Source organism: Antechinus flavipes, chromosome 3 (assembly GCF_016432865.1).
Source record: "Antechinus flavipes isolate AdamAnt ecotype Samford, QLD, Australia chromosome 3, AdamAnt_v2, whole genome shotgun sequence".
Taxonomy (NCBI): domain Eukaryota; kingdom Metazoa; phylum Chordata; class Mammalia; order Dasyuromorphia; family Dasyuridae; genus Antechinus; species Antechinus flavipes.
The window spans coordinates 520888574-520915703 of record NC_067400.1 but is presented as its reverse complement, the minus strand read 5'-3'; the positions used below and the strand labels follow the sequence as shown (position 1 = coordinate 520915703).

At 34.6% G+C, this 27130-nt stretch overlaps 1 protein-coding gene across 5 annotated transcripts in view; it reads right to left on the bottom strand.

Moving 5' to 3' along the window:
* Window positions 1-27130, bottom strand: part of C2CD3 (C2 domain containing 3 centriole elongation regulator) — a 143482-nt gene that overhangs the window by 27431 nt on the left and 88921 nt on the right. For all 5 annotated transcript variants that reach the window (XM_051987129.1, XM_051987128.1, XM_051987127.1 and 2 more), the window contains exons 21-26: window positions 26548-26816; window positions 19592-19681; window positions 18319-18921; window positions 15215-15547; window positions 9355-9493; window positions 4936-5000 (exon numbers count right to left, since the gene is read on the bottom strand). In XM_051987129.1, coding sequence (XP_051843089.1) covers window positions 4936-5000; window positions 9355-9493; window positions 15215-15547; window positions 18319-18921; window positions 19592-19681; window positions 26548-26816 — 1499 coding nt within the window. The remainder of the gene's footprint in view (window positions 1-4935; window positions 5001-9354; window positions 9494-15214; window positions 15548-18318; window positions 18922-19591; window positions 19682-26547; window positions 26817-27130) is intronic.

Below are 27130 nucleotides of genomic sequence, written 5' to 3'. Positions count from 1 at the left end.
ACTGTGTCTGCAAAAGAGAACAAGCCTAGTAGGTCTAGCTTTACCTGTGTTACATCAACATATACTGCCTTGTACATTATAGATTTTTAGTAAATGTTAAATTCTGTACTCTTAATAGTAGGGAAAGCAGAGAAATCTATGCAGGAATCTCCTACTGTTGAGAAACAATAGCAATGGGTGATGAGATAGCTTGGAAGATGTATAAGAGGTCCCTATATTCAAGCAGATGCAGTGGCAGCAGTAAGATATGTAAGGTTTGCTGGGAAGGGGGTGGGAGTGTGAAGGGAGAAAGGGAATGGAAGGGGGAACTGATACTGATGCCAAAACAAGAAAGGGATGTTGAGACATTTTTCTCCCCCAGGGCAATAGGGGTTAAGCTAGGAAGCATTAAGTGTCTGAGACCAGATTTGAATTCAGGTCCTCCTGACTGGTGCTCTAATCTAATCTAATCAGCTGTCACTTAGCTGTTCCTTATTGAGACATTTTTCAAAATGCAGAAGGAAGTTCAGAAGGAAGCTTAAACAGAACAGGATAGTCAAAAAGATGATTGATTTAAAGATACATTGACACAGGTATATTGTCCAGAATGAGGAGGCGGTGACTGATAGTTTCATTTCCAGAGGAAAAAGAAAAGCAGGGAAGGTCAGAATGATATCAAGTTGAGAACTGACAGGATGTGAATGACTATAGAATAAGAAGGATGGGAATTCAAGGGTTAAGGATAGGGAATGGTTGAAAAGTGAAGGGAGAATAAGACTCTGAGGGCAGAAATGAGATGAAAGACTAAGTGATCTTGCAAGGATTCGTAGATTACAGGCCTGAGTCAGAGAGAAAAGATTTAATAAAAACATGGCTTCGGGGGATGTTCTGGGGAAGTATATTCTAGATGGTTCTTGAGTTCCTGAAAATAGGGAATAAATTGTGCAAAATATTTCAGTGTAGAGGTGCTGATAGAACATGCAAAAGGTAATGATGCTCTTAAGATTTTTTTCTAATGCAAGAAAAAAAGACAGCACAATCCAATGGGAAATTCTGAGTTAGAAGGCCTGGTTCAATCCCAGCTATGTTATTCTCTGAATTAATCCTGGCATAATCACATGATTCCCTTGGACCTCAGTTTCATAATCTGTGAAATGATGGGTTTCTTTCCACTCTAAATCTATGATAATAATCTAAGATAATTCTTATAGCGTTCCCCTGAATTCACATTATCATTCCTTACTACATATTAATACCACATTTGTGTGCCACAATTCCCCAGTGAATGGATGACTAATTTGTTTTTAGGCTTTTTGTGCTATTATAAAAAAAGTGCTTCTATGTGAATATTTTGGTATTTATGAGACCTTTATGTGTTTTAGAGCATATGTCCACCAATGAAATCTCTGTATCACAAAGATTATAAGCATTTTAATCAGTTTTTAAAAAGTATAATTCTAAATTGCTTTCTAGAATAATTGGACCAATTTATATCTAAATTGTTCTTTGCGGACTGCTCTCCAACATTCCCATTAGTCCATTTAAAATTAGGAATCTTATCCCAAATACTTTAAGATCTCTGATTTACTGAATGCTGGATTATTTATTTTTGTTTCTTGTTTGTCTAATCTGTTTCATGTGCCTATTTCTCTCTTTTAATCAATACTAAATAATTTTAATGGTTACTGCTTTATAGTGTAACTAGAGGTCTAGGAGGACTATTCTATTATTTTAATGAAATAATTTTCCTTATTTACCTTAAAATTCCAGACCTTTTATTCCTTCAAATGAACTGTAACTATTTTATATAGCTTTGTAAAGTAGTTTGATTAGTATAGCACTAAATCTCTAAAATTTATTTAGGTTGTATTATCATTTTGCTTTTATCAACATGGCTCAAAGATGAGCGATCAATAGCTTTATTTCAGATTTTCTTTTATTTTCTTATATTACTTTGAACTTCTACATGCAACTTGGTAATGTAGCTCCAAGAAAATAAATTTGGAACTACAACAAAAAACTAATCAAGTTTATGTTCCTTTTGATCCAACAATATCACTTCTAGGAATATATATACAAAGGAGATAAAAGAATGCCAGTTATCTTCATTTAGAGATATGAAAAGAGTACAGATTGAAGCATACTTATTTTTTGTTCCTTTTTGTTTTTTTTCCCCTTCCAACATGGCTAATATGAAAATATTTTTCATGACTTCACATGTATAACTGATGTTATGTTGCCTTCTCAGTGGGTACAATAGAGGAGGGTTGGAGAAAATTTGGAACTCAAAATTTTAAAAAATGATTGTTAAAATAATTCTTTAAAAAACTCCACAAAAGCTGGTAATGTTTGAGAAGACAGTTTTGAAAGAGTGATGAATACAGAAGGTTTTGAGAAGTGAGTGGGAGGTGAATAAATAAAATAGTAAGGGTAGATAATTGTTAGATTCTGACTGGGAAGAGGTTGAGGGAAATCTAGCCTTATTTTTAGGAAGAAGGGTTGGAATGATTAATGAATAATGAGAGCTCGGTTACCTGTTTAACATTATTTCTAAGAGGTAATGTGTTAATGTGTTAAAAAAAAATCCACTATGTCCCATCTATCATATATCCTCAGATTGTCCCCTTTGGCACCCCGACTCTTATCATTTCAGGTTTTTTTTTTTTTTTAAATTTACTTATAACATTCTTTTCTTATATTTTGAGTTCCAAATTCTTTCCTTTCCTCTTCCCCTCTCTTATCCATTCAGAGGGCAAGCAATATATTATTAATTACACATGTGAAATAATGCAAAACATTTCCATTTTGGCCATATATTGCAGAAAAGAGAAAAAATAAAATTACACTTCAATTTGCATTCAGAGTTCAACAGTTCTCTGGAAATGGATAGCATTTTTTCATCGTAAGTCCTATGGATTTCTCTTGGATCACTGTATTGATGAAAGGAGTCAAATTTTTCATAGTTGATCATTACAACATTCTATTATTATACAGAAAGATTTCTCAGTTCTTCTCATTTCACTTTGCATCACTTCAGAGATTTTGCAATATTTTTTCTGAAACCATGCCCCTCATCATGTCCGATAGCACAAAAACACTTCATTCATAATCATATGCTTCAACTTGTTCAGCCATTGTCCAATCGAATATTGTTCTTTCTGCTAGTTCTTACCCTGCTGACTGCAGACACACTCCATGTGTTCCTCATCCTTCCTCCAAAAACCTTCACTTGATCCTTCCAGTTCTGCCCTCTCTTTTGCTCCTTGTAGCTAAATTTCTCAGCAAAGCAATTACAACTGGTACCTCACTTTTTCTCATCTCATTCTTTTCTTAACCCCTTCCAATCCAGCTTTTAATCTATCATTTCACCAAAACTGCTCTCTTCAAAGTCACCAATGTTTTTTGAATTGACAAATCTAATGGCATTTTCTCAAATATCATTAGTCTTGAGCTCTCTGTAATCTTGGGCAGTGTTGATCCCTCTCCTCTCTGACAATAGGAGTTGTCAGTCCTATTCGGGCTCCTTTACTGAATGCTTATCTAGCATGCCATTTTCCCCTAAGTGTTCTAGAGAGTTTTGTCCCCTTTCTCGTTTGTCCTCCCTTTATACCACTTCACTTGGAGATATCATAAACTCCCATGGATTTAATTACCATTTTTATGCTGAAGATTCTCAAAACTACCTATTCTACGCTCACCTCTCTACTAATCCGAGTCTTGTATCTTCAACTGTCTTTCAGTCATCTTGCAGTGGATGTCCAGTAGACACCTTAACATATCAAAAACTGATCTCATTGTTTTTCCCCATAAATCCTACCCTAGAAGAAGCTACCATCATCTTCTCAGTCCCCAGGCTTGACTCCTCACTATCTCTCACCTTCCCATATTCAATTGGTTGTCACAGCCTGTTGACTTCAACCTTTATTAACATTTCTAAAATTTACCTGCTTCTCTTCTCTGATACTGCCATCATTCCAGTTCAGGTCCTCCTTACATCATGCTTGGACCCTTGTAATGGCGTTCTGGTAAGTCTTCTTGCTTTAAATATCTCCTCACTTCAAAGCACTTTTCATTCTGCTGGCTAAAGTGATTTTCCTAAAGTGTGGTCTGACTATGGTCACAACTTCTATTCAATAAACTACAGTGGCTCTTTATCATCTCTCAGATTAAATACAAAGTCTCCTTTTTGACGTTTAAAGCCCTTTATGACCTATTCCTTCTTATCTTTCTAGTCTTATACTTTACTCTCAAACAGGTCTTCTTCAATTCAGTGATAATGGTTGCTTTGCTATTCTGCAAATAAGTTATTGCATCTCTTGGCTCCAAGCATTTCTATGACTTGTCCCTCACGGCAGTTATGTTTTCCCTCCTCATCCACTGGTTTCTTGTAAGTCTCAATTAAAACCATCTTCTACAGAAAACCTTTTCAATCTCTCTTAAAATTCTAATGCCTCCTGTTTGTGAATTATTTCCTATTCATTCTGTATAAAGTCTGTTTGTATATATTTGTTTGCATGCTGTCTCCTTTATTAGATTGTGAGTTTTTTGAGGGCAGGGACTCTCTTTTGCTTCTTTTTATATCCCTAGCACTTAGAACAGTGCCTGGCACATAGTACATGCTTAATAAATATTTATTAATTGACTGATTTATATTCTAAAGTCTTTTTAGGCTCTAACATTCTGAGCCTGTGGTCGTATGACTCCAAGCTATATTGTATTCTGACTAATATCAGTTGCTCTTTAAGATCATTCCAACTATGAGATTTTTTGATTTGACTGGAAGATATCAAATAACTTCTTTTTCCTTATAATTCACTTCTAACATGCTTCTTTTCTTCTGATTATCATACTCTCCAAGAAAGTGTCTTCTGATTTAGAGAAAGTGACTTTCAGATTGTTAACAGGTTAACTAGTTTCTCTTAAGAGAGAGCTTCAAGATATGAAGAGAGTTGATACCTGCTTTATGCCAAACTTTGAAGACCAAGGTTTGTTGGGAGTCCAGTAGAAGTTCTTTGGATAACCTGTAGAAAAAAAATTCTTGTCATCATGTATATATAAACAACAAGGGGTCAATTGGTACAATAGAGAGATTATTGAATTTTTGGGTCAGAGAACTTGGTTTGCCTCTTGGCTTGATTACTATCTTTGTGCCTGAGCAGGCCCTCTACTCTCTTTTGTTTAAAGACATATTAACTGATGCAAAGGGAAATGAGCATAACATTGAAGTTGGACAAGATGAACTCTAATATCCTTCCCAGTTCTAAATCTATGACTCAATGCACCAGCTTCCTGGAATATTGTTCACATTTCCTCTAATGGTGTCTTCTCACTGTTAGTCATTCTTTTCCTGAGTTGATTCTTTATCTAATGCTCAAATAATATCACACTACTCGGGTTATTTTCAATTCATTGCCTAGTCAATAAACTTCTGATAAACTGTAAACTTTTGATCCTGATCTATAAGACCTATTACAATATGATTTCACATAATCTTCCAGCCATATTTTACACTGCTTCTCACTTGCTCAGTAATTCAGCAAAGACTACTTGCTATTCTATTGCTTTCTCCTTTCTTTCATGACTCAGCTTAGGTACTACACTTCTTCCATGATACCTTGCTGGATATCTTCTACTCATATTAGGAAACAAGGCAAAGGTTTTCTTTTCCTCTCAAATATATCAACATTTTGTCTGGAATTGTCCTTGTATACTTAGCACATTCTTTCTAGTATCATAGTTCATTGTGAGCATTTTCTATCTCTCTTCCTGAATTATTTACTGAATTGAATTCTTTAAGAATGGAAAAAGATACAATGGCCAAGGAGAGCAAACTTTAAGGATTATTTTTGAACATTAAACAAATAGTTATGCTGGTGAGCATAAAACAACAATAATAACAAAACACCCCAAACTTCTTCCATTCCTAGGACAATAACTTTTCCACAAAAGGTTCTGTTTTAGGAAAATCGAATAAGAAAATGCTAAACTTGTAAAAAGAATTACAGGATCTTAAAATGGAAGGGACCTTATACTATTTCAACTAACTCACCAACTAATTCACAAATGCCTTTTAAAACATAATCAAGAACTTTCTAACAAGTGAGGGATGTCTAAAACAGAAATGGATCACCTTTGGAAGTAGTCAACTGTCCTGTGTGGAGGTATCCTAAACCTACTGCAGGTTTCACTGTATTACTCACTTTGCCAGAGTGTCCTTCCAAGTACCCAATCCACAATGGGCATCTTCACATTGTTGCTCAGTGAAAGGAAGGTGGCCTATTATGCCTGTGCTTTGCAGAAGTCAGACTTATCACTGAATCCAAATAGCTCCATGGATACAACTCAATATTGTTCATTAGGCATCATTCTAAATTCTTCCTCCCTTCCAAGATTAAACTCTTTGAAAAGGCCATTTACAATTAGTGCCCACATTTCCTTTCCACTCACTCTCTTCTAAACATTGTGCTTCTGATCATATCATTCAATTGAAATTATTCTCTCTAAATTTACTGATGCAAATAAATGATAGCATACTGATTCAACCATAGAACAATTTGTAACTATGCCTAAAGGGCCATAAAACCTTGCATTCCTTTGTGTTACCAAGCAATACCATTACTAGGTCTGTATCCTAAAGAAATAAAAAACAAAAAAGGACCTATATGTATAGAAATATTTAAAGCAGATCTTTTTGTTATGGCAAAGAACTAGAAATTGAGGAATGGTTGAACAACCTGTGATATGTGATTGTGGCAAAATACTACTGTGCTACAAGAAATGAAGAGCAGGATGCTGTCAGAAAAACCTGGAAAGGCATATTAACTGATGCAAAGTGAAATGAGCAGAATCAGGAGAACACTCAATATAGTAGATACTGTATGATAATCAATTGTGAATGAACTAGCTATTCTCAGGAATACAATGATCCAAGACAATTCTGAAGAACTTATGATGGGATTCACCTTCAGAGAAAAAATTGTCAGTCTGCATGCAATTAAAGCAAACTTTTCCTTTTCTTGTTTTTCCCACAACATGACTAACATGGGAATATTTTTTATGACTGCACTTAACATATCAAATTGTTTGTCTTCTCAGCGAGGTGGGAAGGAGAATGAAAATTTGGATCTCATTCTACAAGATGAATGTTAAAAATCATTTTTATAAGTAATTAGGGGAAAAAGTAAAAAAATTTAAAAGTTGCCAATGATCTCTCAGTCACCAAATCTAATGGCTTTTTCTCAATCCTTATCTTTCCTAAGTCTTTCTGCAGCATTTGCAAATAATTATCAGCTACCTCTGGATAACCACTCCATTCTAGATATCTATAACTGTTCTTTCTTGGTTCTCCTCCTATCTAAATGACCATTCCTTTTCAGTCTTCTTTGCTGGATCAAATCCACTAAATGTAAGTGCCTCCCAAGGTCCTATCTTGGGGTCTCTTTTCTTTATGTTCCTTTATGAAGATATTGCATTAGTTGTTCTAAGTTCAATTATAACCTCCATACAAATAATTCCTAGATCTACATAATAACTGGCTCTAATTATTCTCTGGAACTCTAAATTCCACATCATCAACTGCCTATTGGACATTTTGATCTGAACAGCCCATAAACATCACAAATTTCACAGATCCAAAACAAACCAAAAAAATGTTTTCCCTTTAAACCTCTTCTCTTTAGAATTTTCCTGTGTTGTTGATGGCATGTTATCTTCCTAGTCAGCTCAGTGTCATTCTTGACTCATTTTTACTCATTCTACAATATCCAATAGATGACCACAGCTTGTTGTTTTTACCTCTAAAACATCTCTCACATCTGGCCCGTTCTTTTTAGTCACACAGCCACAAGCCTGATTGAGACGTTCCTTGTTTCTCATGTGGACTATTGCAGTAGCCTTCTAGTTTTGCTCTCTATTTCAAAATTTTCTCTACTTCTCCACCACAAAGCTCTGAAATTACTTTCTTAATAGGGAGTTCAATGGACTCTATGACTCCCTATTATCTCTGGGTTCAATTATAAAGCCTCTTGCTTGGCTTTTCACAACATGATCCATTCTTATCTCCCTAGTTTTCTTCTACTTTATTCCTTTTCATAAACAATACAATCTAACTCAATTAATTTGCTCTTCCTTGAAAATGATGCTTCATTTCCTGTGTCTGTGCCTCTGTACTGGTGGTCTCTTGTGCTTACAATGACTTCACCTTGGTCTCTTAGCATCTCTGGTTCCCTGCATGACTCGGCTAAAAGATTTTTTTTTGTCTCCTCCCAAGGTTACTGTTCATCTGCTTTGTGAGACATGTAGTATGTATTTATTAAACATTAGAATATATACTTCTTGAGGTTGGGTATTGTTTTTCTTTTTCTATATATAACTCCAGAACTTAGCACAGTACCTGGCACACAGTATTTTTACAAATGCTTAATTCACTCTCTTTCTGTAGGCAGTTGGAGAAAAATTAGAATGGAATAAAGCACAATTTACATAGTACCTGCCATGTTCTAGGCACTCTACTAGATGCTATTTAAATTATTATCTCATGGGAAGTGAATGCTATTGTTATAACTTTTTACAATTGAGATAACTGAGGCAGACTGGTTTAAATGACTTGCCCAGAGTTAAACTGCTAGTGTCTGAGGCTATATGTGAACTCAGGCTTTTATGACTCCAGACCCAGCAATCTATGCTACCTGATGTCTTGGGGAATTGATTGATCTGAGTTGAACATATTACCAAGGAAGAACTCTCACTGATGGGAACTGCTCAAAATGAGGCTTTGGTTGGAGAATGTAGCTCTGGAGCTTTCTTTCTACTCTCTAAGAATTTCATTTAAAGAAGAAAGTACCATCATCAAAGATAGTTTGCAATACTGTGTGAGATTATTCTTTTTATGTAAAATGGCCTGATAAGAGTAAAACAAAGGACAATATGAAAATGAGGCCTGAAAATGACTCCTCTACCACTTGTAGGTCAATTAGATCATTATCTTGTTTCCAAGATTCTAAAATCTTTGCACCTCAGAGATATTCTAGTCTTAAAACTTTAATATTCAAAGACTTGTGATTTCACTGGCATAGGTATTTCCTTTACTTTAGTAACTCTTATGATACCTTTAGTACATGGTCTCTGTGAATTGTAGTGGTCAAAACCATTATCAGCTTTGGCCAATTCTGGTGATGAGACTTTCCAAACAAAGTAGGCTAGTTCTTCTATGATAAACATATTGCCCTTTACTGGGTCTATACTCAGAGACATTCCCACTTGGCAGGACCTGCCAGGAACAGTGCTCCATTATAAAGTTAGTTCTAAGAACCCACACTTCCATGCTATAAAGAAGCACTGATTACTGTGTTTCGGCTACACAGTAAAAGTCTGTACCTGGTTTCTTGCTGAAAATCCCAAACAGGTGAGTCTGTATTCTCAACCACATGAGTATATATTGGGGATCTCACATCAGTAGCTGCAAATGACACACAGCAACTGGGTGCTGTGACATTTCGTTCAGTCAGGGGGCTTCCTGAAATAGAATTACCAAACCATTATCACCAATACCACTACTATAGCACTATGTATAATTTACATTATATCAAAACACAATTCTTTTAAGAGGCAGTCATGCATGGAGTAGAGTAATAGTTCTCAAGCATTTTGGTCACAAGACCCTTTTATAATTAAAAATTGAGGACCCCTCCAAAGAACTTTTGTTTGTGTGTATTTTATCTATTAGTTTTTACTGAATTAGAAATTAAAAGTAATATATTTAGAAATATTTATTTCATTAAAACAACAGCAAAAAATTCATTACATGTTATTAATACATATTTTCATAAAAACATAATTATATTAAAAGATTATTGAGAAGAATGGCATTGTTCTACATATTTTTGCAAATCTCTTTAATGTCTAGCTTACCAGAAGACACCAACATTCTCATATCTGCTTTTGCCTTCAATTTGTTGGGATACTTGGTTATTAATTGAAATACATACACACACACACACACACACGTAGTTGGAAAAAAGAGGAGTATTTAAATAGGCAAATAACATCCTACTATTATTATTATTACTGTAGCTATTGTAAGTTTATTAAAAAACCCCTGCAGGGGTCCTCATATCAGCTTTTGAGAGCCACTGGTATGGTGGATCAAGAATTGGAGATGGAGTCAGAAGAACGCAGGTATCAAGCCCTTTCTCTGACACATCCTTGCAACATGACCCTGGACAAGTTATTTAAAGCTCAGCAATTCTCTAGGACCAGAAGTTGAAGAAGAGTTATCAATATTGTAGTGGGAATGTCCTCACAAAATCTTGGCAGCAGCTTAATGGGTGTTAAATCTCTCTCTGATCCAGTATCTTCCATGCAGCTGTCAGGATGACTTTCCCACAGCACAAGTATGATCACATCACCGCCTTCTCTCTACTTACTTAATATCCCATGCCGCCACTTCCATGAAGACTTTCTTAGACTTCTTGGTTTTATTACCTTTCTCTCCAAGGTTACCTTGTATCTGCTTTCTATTTGCCTATATATGTGTATAGATATTGTCTCTTCCATTAGAACAAAAGATCCTTGAGGACAAGGATTATTTCATTTATTTCTTTGTATCTCTAGTATTTGGCATATACTACCTAGTTAATACTTTTGTGTTAGTGATAGTGATGCATAACTGTCTAACCTTTAAAGAGCAACCCAAATGCCAGGCCCTTCAGGAAAACATCCCTTATTTTCTAATGTGGCACTGATAACCTCTCTCACTTTATTCAGACTGTTCTTTATTGTACAGCTACTTGTATTTGTTCTATCTTCTTATTAAACTACAGAATATATAATTGTATTATATTTAACAAAAACCTTCTCTGTGTAAGGAGCTTTGCAAGGTGCAGGAGATATAAAGACAAAAATAAAATAGTATATGGTTTTCTTGAGGGAAAAATCTTAGTCCAATTTAAACTTGCATTTCCTCCGGTACTTATCATAGTTCTCTACATATAGCGTGTGCTTCATAAATGTTTGCTAAATGAGTGAATAAACATAGGCAAGTATAACTTTCCATGGGTGAAAGACTTCTTATAGTCTCTGGATGGCTTTACACATAATGATAAGTAAAAAATGCTGCTCTTCTTGCTTTATCTTTTTGAGAGGTGCATCTGGAATTTGACTTTGCTAGGAATACTCTCTCTCTCTCTCTCACTCATACACACACACACACACACACAAAACCTCTCGGGAAAGATTTTTTTTTTTAAACCTAGCTCTGAGCTGAATCTAAAAAATAACCACCTCCCGTAAGCTACTGCCAAAAAAAACACAGGAGAACTCCTCAGAATAGATGATAAAGACACTGATGAGTACTTATTTGTTTGAACTCTGGTGTTTTTCTCCGAGGTGGTAACAATAAAACAAGGTACTGCCTGTCTGCAATATTTATATCACTGAGTAAGAGCATAAATTGAAAAACACCGGGCAATTGCCCAGGAACAGCTGCTAAACACAAAAATAATGTTAATACATCAGTGAGCCAAGATTTCACCTATGTAATCTCTAGCAATACACATCATAACCTATCCATGCCTAAATAAAAGAATTTTTGTAGCCAAAGCAACTTATTATTATTAGCCATTGCAATGATGATGCTCTTATTTTCCTCCTGTTAATGCTGTTTGGTTGTAATTTACAGAAACTCCTAACTTCAAAAGAAAACCATTGTAAGTAACCCACAGGGCAATAGAATGATGCAAAATGACTATAATTAAGCTTTAACCTGTTCTCAACAATGGACTGTGGTGAGAAATGGCATAAAATACATTCCTAAAAACAGAATGACTGGAAAAAGTAGGCTGGGCATGAGGAATAGCATATGGATAGTCTATACAGTGCTGGTATCCATGGAACATTAAAACCGCCATAGGAGGGATCTGGCACATGGTAGATCCTCTAGAGCAGACTTATGGAAAGGCAAGAACAATAATCACAAAGGTTAAGATGCGAACTGAATGTAATCTGAATCAGAACTTCTTCCCACTACAGACTTACAGTGCTTTTTCCTAAGTAGCTCTTTATATTCTAGACCTTGAAACAGTAATATTTTGTATAAGGAAACAATGTTATTTTGTTATGGTGGTTACACTGAGATTTTAACTGCAACACAAAAGAGGGAACGCCTCTAGGAATATTGGATGAAAATATGGGTTCATACTATTTTAATCAAACATAGTATATGAAGTTCCAAACTTCCCCTTTTAAAACAGAAAAATTAGTGGGTAATTATTTGCTTTAAAGAAATTTCACTTTATAAAAAGTTTATTTTTCAGGGTAAATTTCCTGGTACACTGATCAAATAATATTTAAAAAAAAAAAGTAAAATGGTTTTATTGTGTAGGTTTTATCTCCACTAATAATATCTCATTCTCTGTCTTCTACCAAAATCTTAGTAGATAAGTTGCTAAGTTGAACTTCTATCAAAGGGTGATCAACTCTTTAGTAATATAAATAATGAAATATAATGTTTCAATTAATCTAGTTCTCAAAGCATCCATGATGGAATACCAACCCTATATCTTATGCCTTTCTAGGTTGGTGGCAACTATCAGAGCTATCTGTGTTCCAGAGCACCAAGAGAGCACCAAGAACTTATTAGGGTCACCTCAATGTCTACATAAGACACGTGAGAATTTTAGCATAGGAAAACATTAATAACAATCATGTTTCTAAACTGCCTTATCATTTCAGAACACTATAGATATATAATTCTCACAGTATGCTGAGAGTCATCTTCTTTGCTCATTGACTTTCCATTGCTTGCTATTTTCATACCAGGACAATATTTTTACCTTGTATCCAGCTTTATCTCTTCCTACGATTCCCTATATTTAATCTATACTCTGGCTAAACTAATCTTATAGACTATCTTTATACACTTCCTGTATTTTTCTCATGATCAGAATGTCTATTCTTCCACTTCTTCCTAGGGCAGCATCCTAATCATTCTTCAACACTGCTTAAATGTACTGATGACTCCAGCTGACAATGCTCTATCATCTAAGCTCATACACTTTTGTGCTATTTTAATGTCTTTACTATTAATTAATGTCATATTTATCTGTGTACCTACCATACTCCATGGAAAACCTATCTTTCCATCTCTCAGCAGCCACACCAGTCAATTACATATATTAGCTGCTTAAATATATTTTTAATAACTGAATATAATAGTTTAAATAGTCTTAGTGTTAAAGACAAGATTTTAAAATATCTTTAGAGCTATTATGAGAAGAAGAGGAAATAGATTTGCTTATTTCAAACAGACATAAAGGAAGCATTTCCAATAATTAAAGTTGTTCAACACTGGAACCTGTTGGGGTACAAGTTTCCTATCACCAGAAGTGTTCAAATAGAGACTGTAAAGCTACCTGTCAAGATAACAGAATGGAATTTCTGACCTGGGAGGCTATATGAGAACATGTCTAAAGTTCTTTTAAAATTTAATTCTTTATAAATGTGCATATGACAGCGATATGTACATCAATGTATATTCTGATGAGAAGTGTAAGAGTAGAGCTCAGAGCCACAATGACTCGGATTCAACTTCTGCCTCTGACACAAATTGGTTGTATGACTCTGGGCAAGACACTCAATACTCTATGCAATGCTCTAAATTATAAGATGTGGAGAAGGTACTAACTGCACTGGCAGAGGAAGCCTTTTCACTGGAAGCTCCCCACACATGAAATCTTAAGGTCCTTTCCCCTATGTATTTTGATTCAATATCAAAGTACATAATCTGCTGATTAAGGCTTCACTGCTTTATGTCTCTGTTAGGATGGAAGTACTTCAGAGGACTACAGCTGGAGTTTAATCTTAGGCAAATCTTATGTTGCCTTTGATGTTAACATCTTGTTGATGATTAGTCACAAATTTGTGATGTTTCTTTATATCATGGAAGCTTACTTGCATAATCTCATTTAATTGGCTGAAATGTAAGTTTAAAATAATGGTAAGAGACTGTTAATAGTATGATTTTTTTTTTTCTGAGGCAATTGGGGTTAAGTGACTTGCCCAGAAGTGTTTAGTGTCTGAGGCCAGATTTGACCTCAGGTCCTCCTGACTTCAGGGCTGATGCTCAATCTATTGCGCCACCTAGCTCTCCTATGATCTTCTTTTGATTTTGCAACAATACTATGGAAATTCTGGAGTAAGCTATCTTTAAAGACTGAAAAATGACTGAAACTATTCCTGAGGAGTCAAAGTCAAAGTGAGGTACAGAAGCCAAAACATCTAATATAACCTTAGGCTGGATTAATAGTAGCAATTTTTAGAACTAGAGAGATGACTACCCCACTCAGATTTCTTTTGGAATACTGTCCTCAGGGAGGAAATTAATATGAAGGAAGGTATCCAAAGAAAGGCACTTGAGATAGAGGGAAGGGAAGAAGCATTATTAAGTGCCTATGATGTGCCAGGCCTTGTGGTAAGTGTATTACAATTATTCTCTCACTTGAACCTCCTCACAACAACTTTTGAGGCAGGTATTACTGTTCTTTTTATTTTATAGTTGGGGAAACTGAGGAAGAAGTGAAGTGACATTGACAAAGTCACAAAGCTAGTGTCTGAGGCTACATTTGAACTCAGGTCTTCCTGTAGACCCAGCATTCTCCCCATCGTGCCACTTAGCTGTCTCTACAAGAGGCCGGAGACAAGGACTGGTTGAAAGAACCTGGATTAAACTTGGAGAAAAGAGTACTTAGGGGACATGGCCAGCTGTCTTCAAGTATGTGAAGGGTTATCACATGGAGGGAGCATGAGGCAAGAAAAAGAGTAAAGCATATAAACTGAGGGACCTCTGCTAGGTGGGGTAAAGATCAGGTCTCACATTGCCATTTACTATTTTTGAAAATGGCCCTGAGAAAATAAGTTACCACATATCCAAGAACCTTAATAGTCTCATCTGTAAAATGAGTCCCTATCTACTTCATAAGACTGTTGAGAAGAAAGTATTTTGTAAATCCTAAAATGGCACACAAAAGTAAGCTCAACTTTATTCTTCAAGTTAGAGGAAAAGCTTCTTATTGGCTCTGCCCACAGGGAGAATGGGCTATCTTAAGAGGGAATTTGATTGGCAGAACCATTTATCAAGGAAGTTTGAAAAGGGATTGCTCCCATATGTGTCAGATTAGATAAGCTGCTAAGATTAGATAAACTGCTGAGATTCTAGAATTCAGAGAGTTAAGAAAATTACCTTTCAAACTTAAGTGCATTGCTCTTTCCACTAAGATGCTGACAGCAAATGTGCCTTCCAAATCCGCTGTGCCTGCTTCTACAGGGGAAGACTTTGCCTGGGGGCTCTGAGAACAATCAAGTTTCTTGCAGTCACTCTTGTTTTCAGGCTCTACAGGGTCCTCTTGGTGGGGAATCCTTTCTGAATCACTGTTACTGCTGTCTTCAGTGTAGTTAGTCTGGTGAGCAGGCCCAGGGGGAAAAGAAGTAGATTTTTCTGCGGTGACAACAATGTGAACGCGAACTGCTGCCCCTGACAAGTCTGAGGCACCACGCCCAAATACAGGATAAACACCTACACAAGGAAGATTACAAAAGTTACAAAAATTCACTTTAATTAAATTCAGTGACCATGTTGTTGCTATTACTTCTTTCCCTTCTTGGCATCTTTGCTTAAGCCTTGCTCCCTCCTCACCAGGGAATCTTGTTCTCATTAGGAAGCAGCTTGAATATAATCTCTTCTAAGACACTTTTCTGATTCTTCCACTTGTTAAGTTTACTCCATCATGTCCTAAATTACTTGTCTATACTTTTCTGTATAGAGGTTGTTCTTCCTAAGAAGAATCTAAGCTCCTCGAGGGCAGAGATTATTTAACTTTTGTATTAGAATTCCTAATTATAGGAATTACAGTGCTAGATACATAGGAACTTAGTTAATGTTGGGTTGGCTTATTCTTCCATTTTTAGATCCAAGCTAGGGATTTATATTTACAAACATTCACATTAACTCATAATTCCACACAGTCATACCATTCTCTCACTAACTATATTCTCTCTTGCCACAGGGTCATAGTAATTAAATTATTTCCTAATTCTTTCCCATTTCATTCTTATTCTACAAATTTATTTTCTCCAACTTCAGCATTGATGTCTCTTAGCTGCACTTACAGAAGGATTATTTCTTTGTAGTCCAAGAGTATGAATAACTATCAGTAGTCAACTCTAACTGGGATGGACCATCCTTCCTCCTTCAGAGTCTATCTGCTAGAGCTTAGATCTGACCAACATTGTTTTATTCAACTTTGTATCTCCAGCAAAGCAAAAAATACTTCATGTTAACTGAAGTAAATGAAAATCAAGCAATCAAGCAAACATTTATTAAGCACTTACTATGTGCCAGACATTGTGCTAAAATTGGGTATAAGAGTTAAAAGACAGTCCCTGTGCAAGGAATTTATAATCTAATTGGGGAGACAACAAGAAAATAAATATATACAAAGCAAACTATCTATAGAATAACTAGGAAATATTTACCTTAGAGAGAGAGAAGGTACCAGAACTAAGAAAAGATGAAGTACCAGAACTAAGAAGAGTTGGGAAAGGCTTGCTGCAGAATGTGGAATTTTAGTGGGGACTTAAGGGAAAGCAGGAAAGTCAGGAGTCAGAGCAGAGGAGGGAGAACATTCCAGGCATGGAGGATGGATAGAAAAAACCCTTAGAGATGGAATGTCTTGCTCATGGGAAGCCAGGAGATGTCACTGTATTAAAAAATTGGAGAATAAGGTGCAAGAAGACTGTAAGAGGTGGAGAGGGCTGTTATGAAGGGCTTTGAGTGCCAAACAATTAATTTTATATATGATCCTTTGCATCTGTATAAAGGCAATAAAAAGCGTCTTGAGTTTATTGACAGGATCAGATTTAGGCTTTAGTAAAATCATTTTATTGGCTGAATGGAAGATAGATTGGTGTGCGAAGAGACTTCAGATAGACACACCCATCAGCAGCAGTCTGAAAGGAGGCAAGGGAGTATATTTGAGAAATGTTATAAAGATAAATCGACAGGTATTGGCAACAAACTGGTTATGGTAGGTGAAAAATGAGAAATGCAGGATGACTCTTGCATCTGCTGGTGTTGACCATCAAAAGTAATAGGAAACATAGAAAGAGGAGGAAGTTTTAGGAGGAAAAATGAATTCTGCTGTCTAAGATATCTTCTGGACATCCAGTATGAAATGTCTAAAAGTTAGTTGGAGATGTAAGACTCAAGAGAATTAGTTTGGGGCAGGACAGGGTCTGTAAAGACCTTTCAGTAGCACCAAATCCTCTTTCTTCAGAATTTCAAGGAAAATTTCTCAGAAAAGACTTAATGCCCTTAGACACAATAAAGCACATTTTCTCCTCAAGGGAATTAGGAGTTTTTTTTTTTTTTTTTAAATTAACAATTTCCACAATAACTTCCAGGGCCAGGATTTCTAGCTGCCATGATGTCAATACATCAAGATAGTTTAAGTATTATTAACTCTCAGGGAATTTATCAGACTGGTACTGTGACTTTGGGCCAGTTCTGAATCTAGGGATTGTTGTATGAGATAACAGAGATAAACTCCTCTCTTCCTCTCTAACTCATATTCAAATAACTGCCTAAATAACAATTTCTTTGGGAATAAAATTGGCCTTACCATGGAAGAAGTTAGGATAACTTACAGACTCCTCAGCACTAGGGATGGGACATGTTAGGAGAATTGTGCCAGGAAAAGGCTATGAAGAAATTAACTTTTTTCTTATCTTGTAGGATGATACATACAATAATAACAGCTAACATTTGTGTTGGCTATTTTACAAATACCATGTTGTTTGACCTTCACAACTCCACTGGGAGGTAGATTATTATCTCTATTAAACAGAGAAAATATTTGAATCAGAAAGAAGTCCCAGGGTCATATAGCTAGCAAATATCTGACGCTGCACTTGTGTCTTCCTGATTCTAGGTCACATGGCCACTTTGGCCAGTACTAGATATAAAATGTATAGCTCAAAAGATAAAGAATTGGAACATCAGAAATCATCTAGTTCAACCCTTCCTTCTTCCCCTATCCAGTCATTTAATAGCTGAGGAAACTGATAATTAGTGAGGTTACGTGACTTGCCTGGGCTTAGATTGAAAAGCCCAGCTCTTATTAGAGCTGTAAAGAACTATGAAGACCATCAACCCTACTCCTATTTAAAAAAAAAAAATCATAACTTTTAATAAATAGCAGGGCTGGGATTTGACCCCAGAACCTTCTCACTTCCTATCCAATTTATCACACTATGCCATTCTCTTACATCGTCAAAATGACTACTCACCGCTAACAGTCAGTGTCTTTGCTGTCTTCACACTGAGCCTGGAAAGGTCCACATAGGCTGCCCCAATCAAGGTGTCAGTCAGGTGGGGCCTCTCCACACTGTCATTCCCATATGATCGCCACACCTGGATTTCCAGTTTCTCTTCCCTGAAGTACCAAAGGAGTGATGGCCCAACATTAACATCTACTTTTTTGGTTGTCGTGAATGTCACTGTGACTTGTTTTTCATCCGTGGTTACCTTTGGTTTTCTGAGTGGGGTCCAGAAGCCCTCTTGGTCATATAACTTATAGCGAAGATAGCAGTGGGTGGCCTTGTGGATGTGGGTCTGGCCAGCCAGTAACATACAATGGGTCGGCAGCCATGCTCTTGGGGTGGAGATAGTGATGGTAGCTGGCCACTGTTCAACATCTGTGAGAAGGTCAGTGGGATCTTCCTCAAAACTCCAGCCCAGAAGTTTAGCAGCTTCCAAGACCCGCTCTCTGTCACCAGAATGGGCAAAGGAAACTGATAGCTCCAGGCCTCCCACAATCATCTGCATGATATTTGTATTTTGTGCTGCAGCCAGGTCCTCAGGCAAGATGACTGGATACCACCCTGTAATTCCTGATAGAGAAGATAATTATGGAGGAGTGCTGTTTCTATCTTTCTCAAGAATTAACAAGAAACATGGACCCATAACTAGACAGAGATAATATTTTACTAGAAAACATATTTTTACAGAGAGAGCAGAATTCAAGTAGATTTAACTTGGCTAGAGCGAGATGCATAATGGAGTAAGAAAATTGACAGAGAGAGCAGAATTCAAGTAGATTTAACTTGGCTAGAGAGAGATGCATAATGGAGTAAGAGAATTTCTAAGATGAAGACATTAATTTTTATTTTGTTTCTCTTGTAAGGTTATTTTGATCAGATTAAATATGTGAAAATAAACAAATGTACAGAATGTCACAGCTTGCTTGCTGTTTTGGGGAGGAAGGAGACAAGGGGCAGAGAAGGAAAAAGATTTGGAATCTTATGAAATTGGATGTTGAAAACTATCTTTACTTACATGTAACTTTGGAAGAATAAAATACTATTGAAATAAAAAACAAAGTACATGGAATTTTAGAGCTGGAAAGAACCTGAAATCAAGTTAAAATCCCAAATTTTAGAGGAGGAGCCTGAAACCCAGATAGGACAAGTGAATTTGTCCCTAGTCACTAAGTGAGTTAGCTATTCAAAGTTCTCGCTAACTCAGTGATTCAAAGACCTGAAGAACAATCAAATTACTCACCTGACCTTTTGATGAGCAAATCTTTCATTGGAATCCTGACTACTCCAAGAAGATACTCTTTTAAAGGCTGAATATGATCTGACTGACAACCTATAAAATCAAGGTTAACAAAATTAAAAATAACCCAAGAGACTCATAGACCAAAACTTTTAGTACAGTACATAAACCACATTGCAGTTTGAGAATAGAGAAAATAGCTGGTTAAAGGTTTCACTAATGTTTTGAATGAAAGTAATCCTCTGGTATTTGACTTTTATTTAAAATATTCTTCTTTATATAACCTTTTAAAAATCTCCTTTGTTCAATTCCCATTGCAATGTTCTTGGTTTAAACTGATATCAATTCTTGACTTAACTATTTTCATAGCCTCCTATCAAATCTCCATGTCTCCAGTCCATATATCCCTAATGTATTGCTATTAAGATGACATTCCTTGTATTCAAGGACTTTAGGGCTCTCTAGGACATAATGTTTAAGTAAAATCTCCTGATTCTATCATCAAGTCATTTTCTAGCTCCACTCTACATTTCTGGACTTCTCTCAGACACTCTGTCCCTTCTAAGTTGATGAGTCAGATATGACTCAACAAAACAAATATTTTCATCATTCTCTTGTTTCTATAACATCTCTTCATGCTTAGAATAGCTTCTCTTCCATTATCCCACCAATCTCTACCTGTCAAAAATGCAACCCCTTAAGGACAAAGTTATATTATATCCTTCCTTGTCCAGTTCATATGAAAGTAGATTTCTTACTTATTAGTACATTTCTCATAGAATTTTGTCCAAGGGATCTCTGCTTTGCATTTATGTAGAAGGAAATTAGTAAATGTTTCCTAAATTGTATTTATTGAATTTCATTCATTAATTCAACAAATATTCAATAAGGTACAATTATTCATAGGACTCTGTTGAATGCAAAAGAAATCATCCTTGCTTTCAGATTGTTTACATTCCTATAGAAGATACACATAAAGTTAATACAAGATATAATGTTAAACTATAAAAGCCAATATATTTTACAAAAGAAAGAGGTCATTTTTGTTTACATGAAGATGAAAAAAACCTAGGTAAAGCTCTATAGTTAAGTATTTAAGTTGGGCACTGGGGAAGAATGTGAATTATTGCTGGGAATGATTTCAATGGTATAGGAAACTCCTAGATGTTGAGAAAGAATTACAAAAGTATATATAAGGTAAAAATGGTCTGCTACCTCAGGAACTATTGGGTTCCCCATCAGTGGAGATCTTCAAACAAAAGCTATATGATAAAATGTTGCTTAAAAAAGAAGTTTCCTATGCTGCTATGAGTTAGACTAGATGGATTATGGGTATCTTCCAACTGAGATTGTATATGAATAGGAGGGAGGTGGAAAACTATGAGATATGTGTGAAGAGAAGTCATCCAATTTGGCTAAATCATACTGTATATAAAGGGAAGCAGAATATGAACTAGGAAGGCAGACTGAAGCCAGACTATATAGAACCTTACATGAAAGGGCTTAAGAAGGGAGATTCATCTATAACATACTGTAGGATTAAAGGATAGGTATTAGAAGTTGACAAGTAAGCAGATGGAAAAGAAAGGATAATATGAGTTAGTGACAGTCATTACAAATTACTCTGTCATACTTGTTCCCTCTTCATTGGCTAAATCTTAAAAAAATTTAACAATCTTTTAAATATATAGCTTAATTTTTAAAAGTATAAATTTAATACAATAATGCTTATTTCCCAGTTTCTTACTGTACTTCTTTTTGCTTTCCTGTATATTTTAAAATTTTCAACAGCTTAAATTTTAAAAAATATATATCATTCGCCCAAGGTGACTCTCCCTTAAAATAAATAAGGATAGCCAAGCAAAATCAATTCAAACTTAGCCTGTGTTTAAAATTCTAAATGTCATTCTGACCCTACAGTTCATTACTACTTTACCAAGAGGTGGAAAAACTGTTTCATTATCAATCTTTGGGAGTTGGGATTAGTCACTACATTAATCAGATGCCTTAAAAATTTTTTTAAAACACTTATGTAGCCATTGTATAATATCTTCTTACATATTTTGTTCGCCAATCTCTCAATAGATATCAGGGAACTTATTTTGTTTCCACTATTTTAACTATATCCAAAAGTGCTGCTATAAATCTTATAATGCAGTCTTTTTCTTTTGTTATTTCTTTGAATTATGTATTTATGGTATGGTATCACTGGGTCAAAGAGTGTATATACAATTCACTGACTTTTTAGTATTGCTTTCAAAAATGGTAGGCCTACTTCAGAGCTCTACTATATATAATGATTGTGGTCATTTTTTTTGTCATCTTTGTAAAACTAATGGGATTGTATCTCACAGCTATTTTAATTTTTAGCAATCACATTAGGAATTAAAAACAGGTTTTTGTGTTTTTTTCTAAGATGGTTGTTGACCATATTTTTTGATTATTTACATCAATTACCTAGATGACTTGTCTACCAAACCCTTCATTAGGAGAAGTTGTTGTAAAGGTTTCTCCTAGTTGAATTTTGCCCTTTAAATTCTAATTCTATTTTATCTATAATTTTTTTCAATATTTTATGTCCTAAAACTATTTTTCTTCTCTTATTCATAGTTATGAATACAGTTTTTTTTTTTTTTTGGCCAATTTGTTAATGATAGGACTTTTTAACATCTAGGTTCTATATCCACTTAAAGTTTATTGTGTTCTACAACATAAGATACTGGTCCAAAGCTAATTTCTGCCATATTGCTTTCCAGTTACATCAACAGGTGGGGTAACTGGGTATGAAATACCATGTTATTATGTTCAATTACCCATGTGGTTCTATGTAGCAAATATGCTTCAAAGACTATCTTTTCAATTTTTTTTTTTTAAACAATACCAAACACTTTTAATGATTATTATTGCTCTGTACAGTTTGAGTTTTTGGTATAGCTTACCTTTTCCCCCCTCATTATTTGCCTTGAAGTTCTTGACCATGTGTTCCTCCAGATAAATTTTTCTAGCTCTATAAAAGACCCCTTTAATAGTTTGCTTAGATTGCCCTAAAGTAATAAATAGTTTAGGTACTACTGTCTTATTTTATTGTCTTTTGAATGGACTTTCTTTTTATCTTCCTGTCTTTTTGGGAAGTAAAAGGGATGGGGAAAAGAAGGAAAGAATATAAACAAAGGCTGATCACTTATGTGAGCTAATTTTTATTAAAAACAAAACCAACCCCCCCCCCCAAAAAAAAATTCTTATTTTACTGGAGTTATTGTTTCAGTTAAGGTTCTCCAAGCATATCATCATATTGATAAATTTTATATTCAAATTTTTGCCTATACTTACTTCCTCAATTTCTTTTGCTTGTCACTGCTATAGCTAGTACTTTAGAACTATATAAAAATATCGAAATGATAGTTGTAATAATAAAACTTTTATTTTATCTCTGACCTTACTGAAAAGATATCTAGCATTTTTCCATTACAGATAAATGTTAGTTGTTAGTTTTAGATATTTTTAAGGCTTTTAATACAGATTTTTAAAAAAGGAACTTTTTCTGAATGTTATCATATGACTTTTATAATTGTTGTAGATGTTTTATATTATGGTGATGTTTTCATTGTTTTTTACAAACTGAATACATCTTGCATTCTTTTTTGTATGAAAGTTTTTAATTTATTTTAAACTTAAATACAAAATGATAAAAGAAAAAAAAAGAATATTTTGTTCTGTATTGTGCACTTTACAGCTTGCATTCTAAGTATAATCTATTTTGGTCACAGAGCATAATCTGTTAAAATAATTTACTACAGATTTTGTTATACATTTATTCTATTTTTTTGTATCAAAATTCATTAGCAACAATAGCCCAGAGCTGTTTTTTTTTTTTTTAAACTCTGTTTTATTTCTCGCTGGCTTAAGAGATTAGGGTTTTATTTGTTTCATAGAAGAATAAAATGCCTTATTTCCCTATTGCTGCAAACAATTTATGTAATATTGAGATTGTATTTTTAATGTCTGGCAGAACTAACTTGTAAATCTATCTGGTCCTGGATTTTAAAATTCTTTGAAAGTTCTTTTATGGCTAATTCAATTTGATTTTCTATAACTGACTCATTTAAATTTTCTGGGTTTTGTTCTCTTAATCTGATTATTTTATGTTTTTATAAATATTCATTGATTTCATTTAAATTATCAATTTTGCCAAAAGTGGGAAAAATAATTTCTAATAATATTTATTTTTTTCTCATACTTGTTGTGAATGCTTTTTAATATTTTAAATGGACAATTGGTTTTCTTCTCTTTTTGGATCAAATCAGTTAGCAATTTATTTAATTTGGCTTATTATAAAAACAGCTTCTAGTTTTAAATGCAAAGATCTAAGCTCTTAGGATAAGAGCCATTGTATAATACCTTCTTACATATTTTGTTCGCCAAATCAAAATTTGGGAAAACTGGAAAGCAGCTTGGTAGAAATGGTGCAGATCAACATCTAACACCATATGCCAAGATAAGGTCAAAATAGATATATGATTTAGATATAAAAAGTGATATAATCAAATCAGAGGAGCAAGGAAAAATTTACTTGTCAGATCTATGATAAGAATTTATAATCAAAAAACACAGAGATAATTTTGGAAGGTAAAATAGATAGTTATGATTACATAAAGTTTTTGCACAAACAAAATCAATGCAGCCAAGATTAGAAGAAAAACACAAAATTGGGGGAAAAATTTTAGTGTTTCTCTGATAAAGGCATCATTTCTCAGATATATAATGGAACTGGGTCAAATTTATAAAAATAAACCATTCCTCAATTGATAAATTGTTAAAGGATATGAACAGGAAGCTTTAAAAAGAAATAAAAATAATATTGTGATGTGAAAAAAAATGCTTTAAATCACTACTGATTATAGAGGAATGCAAGTTAACATGGAAGGAAAGGAAAATGACAAGTGCAGGAGAAACTGGAACACTAAGGCTCTGGTTTGTGGAATTGGGAACTGATACAACCATTCTGAAGAGCAATTAGGAACAATCCCAAAGGGCTTTTAAACAGCTTATTCTTTGACCCTGTCATACCATTATTAGATGTATATTCCAATGAGAGCAAAGAAAAAGGAAAAGGACACATATGAACAAAAATATTTAAATAGCTCCTTTTGTGGTAAAGAATTGGATATTGAGGAGATGCCCATTAACTGGGAAATGGCTGAAAAAGTTGTAATATGTGACTATGATAGAATACTACTGTACTATAAGAAATGATGAGCAGAATGATTTCAGAAAAATTTAGAAAGGCTTATATGACTTAATGCAAAGTGAAGCAAGCAGAATCAGGAGACCATTGCACACAGTAACAGCAACATTGTAATGATGATCAACTGTGCAAGACTTTGCTACTTTGTTTTTTTTTTAAATAACTTTTTATTGACAGAACCCATGCCAGGGTAATTTTTTACAGCATTATCCCTTGCACTCATTTCTGTTCCAATTTTTCCCCTCCCTCTTTCCACCCCCTCCCCCAGATGGCAAGCAGTCCTTTACATGTTATATATGTCACAGTATATCCTAGATACAATATATGTGTGCAGAACCGAACAGTTCTCTTGTTGCACAGGGAGAATTGGATTCAGAAGGTAGAAATAACCCAGGAAGAAAAACAAAAATGCAAACAGTTTACATTCATTTCCCAGTGTTCTTTCTTTGGGTGTAGGATGGCTTTTGTCCATCCTTGATCAACTGAAACTGAATTAGCTCTCTTTATTGAAGAGATCCACTTCCATCAGAATACATCCTCAAACAGTATCGTTGTTGAAGTATATCAGTTCATGTAAGACTTTGCTACTTTGATCAATACAATAATCCAAGATAATTTCAAAGGATTTGTGATGAAAAATGCCACTCACCTCCACAGAAATGAACTCGAGTACAGACTGTTCTCCCCCCTTTAATAGTATTTTATTTTTTCTATTTATATGTAAAGATAATTTTTAAACATTCATTTTTTATAAGACTTTGAGTTCCAAATTTTTTTTCTCTCTCTATCCTTTCCCTTCTCTTTCCCCAAGGCAACAAGCAATCTGATATAGATTACGAAGTATAGTTGTTTCATTTTAATTTATTTTGCCTTTCTTCCCTGCTACATGGCTAATATAAAAATATGTTTTCATGACTTCTCATGTATAAATGATATCAAATTATTTTGCTTTCTCAATGGGTCAGGATGGTCCTAGAGGGGAGAGAATTTAGAACTTAAAATTTAAAAAAAGAGAATGCTAAAAATAAATAATACATTTATTTGAAAGAAACTACTACTAATTTTATTTTCAATTTTATTTCTTTGATTTTCATAATTTCTATTTTTGTGCTTGGTAGAGTTTTTAATGTAACTTTTCTCATTGTTTTATGAACAATTCATTGATCTATTCTTAATCTTCTATTAATGAAAATGGTTAGAGAAATAAATTTTCCCCTAAGGACTGCTATGGCTTTATCCTAAATTTTTTGGTATTTGCTATTTTCACTGATGAAATTATCTATTATTTGGTCTTTAATCCATATATTCTTCATGATCTAATTATTTACTCTCCATTTCATTTTGTGTTGTTTAAAAACCCTTTTAAAATTATAATTTATATATCTAATATTTCTGGTTTTCTGCATTTATGTTTTTATGTACTAGTACGTGTAAAACTTTTGAAAAGGTGCCACACATATGAGAAATGTTGATATTCCTTTTTATTTCTAATAATTGTAATCCTGAGAGATTTAAATATCTAACTTTTTGAAGAAATTACATGAAGGCCCTTATTTCTTTTTTTTGTTAGGAAGTATTTAATAAATATCTTCTGAGTGACTTGACTGTTATGATAAATGACTGTTGGTTTTAGATTCTGGAGTTCATGTCTTTTGCATGCACATATGTATGTTAACTTACATGAATATAAAGTAACAACATTATTTGGACTCACCTGGTTTTGTGTCTTGGTGATACAAAGAGAAAATGATCTCAGCAAACTCTAACAGCTCTGCCAGAAAACAGGCTTCCCCACTGCTATGTTGGGTCACTAGATTGCAGGGGAACTCCATGTGATGGGAGAATTCAGGGCAGAAGGTACGGGCCACAGGGTGTGTCTGGCGTTGCTCTCCCTTGGGCAGGAAGGAGAGATGTGTGGTGACTGACGTATTAACACCTACTGTTGCACTGTATCGCAAAGAAGGTTCCTGCTCAGCCATGACTCTAAGAGGAGAAAAGTAAGCAGGGGTAAAGTAATATTAGGCTCCAGCTTACTCAGGTAACAAATCCTAAGAGAAGACTTAATGGGCATATATAACTGCTGCCTTTATGGCACAACCAGTGATAGAGGTGAGCGATAAGAGGTTGTAATAGTTTTGGCTAAAAAAAAAGTATATGGTAGAGAACTATTGTTAAAGAATTCTAAGCTAAGAACCAGTCTGATCCAAAGCCTTGCAACTATAGACAAGCTCATCCTTCACATCTGAAAATACTGAACACAAAGGAAAATGTCTTAAAATTAGTAATGTACAGAAATG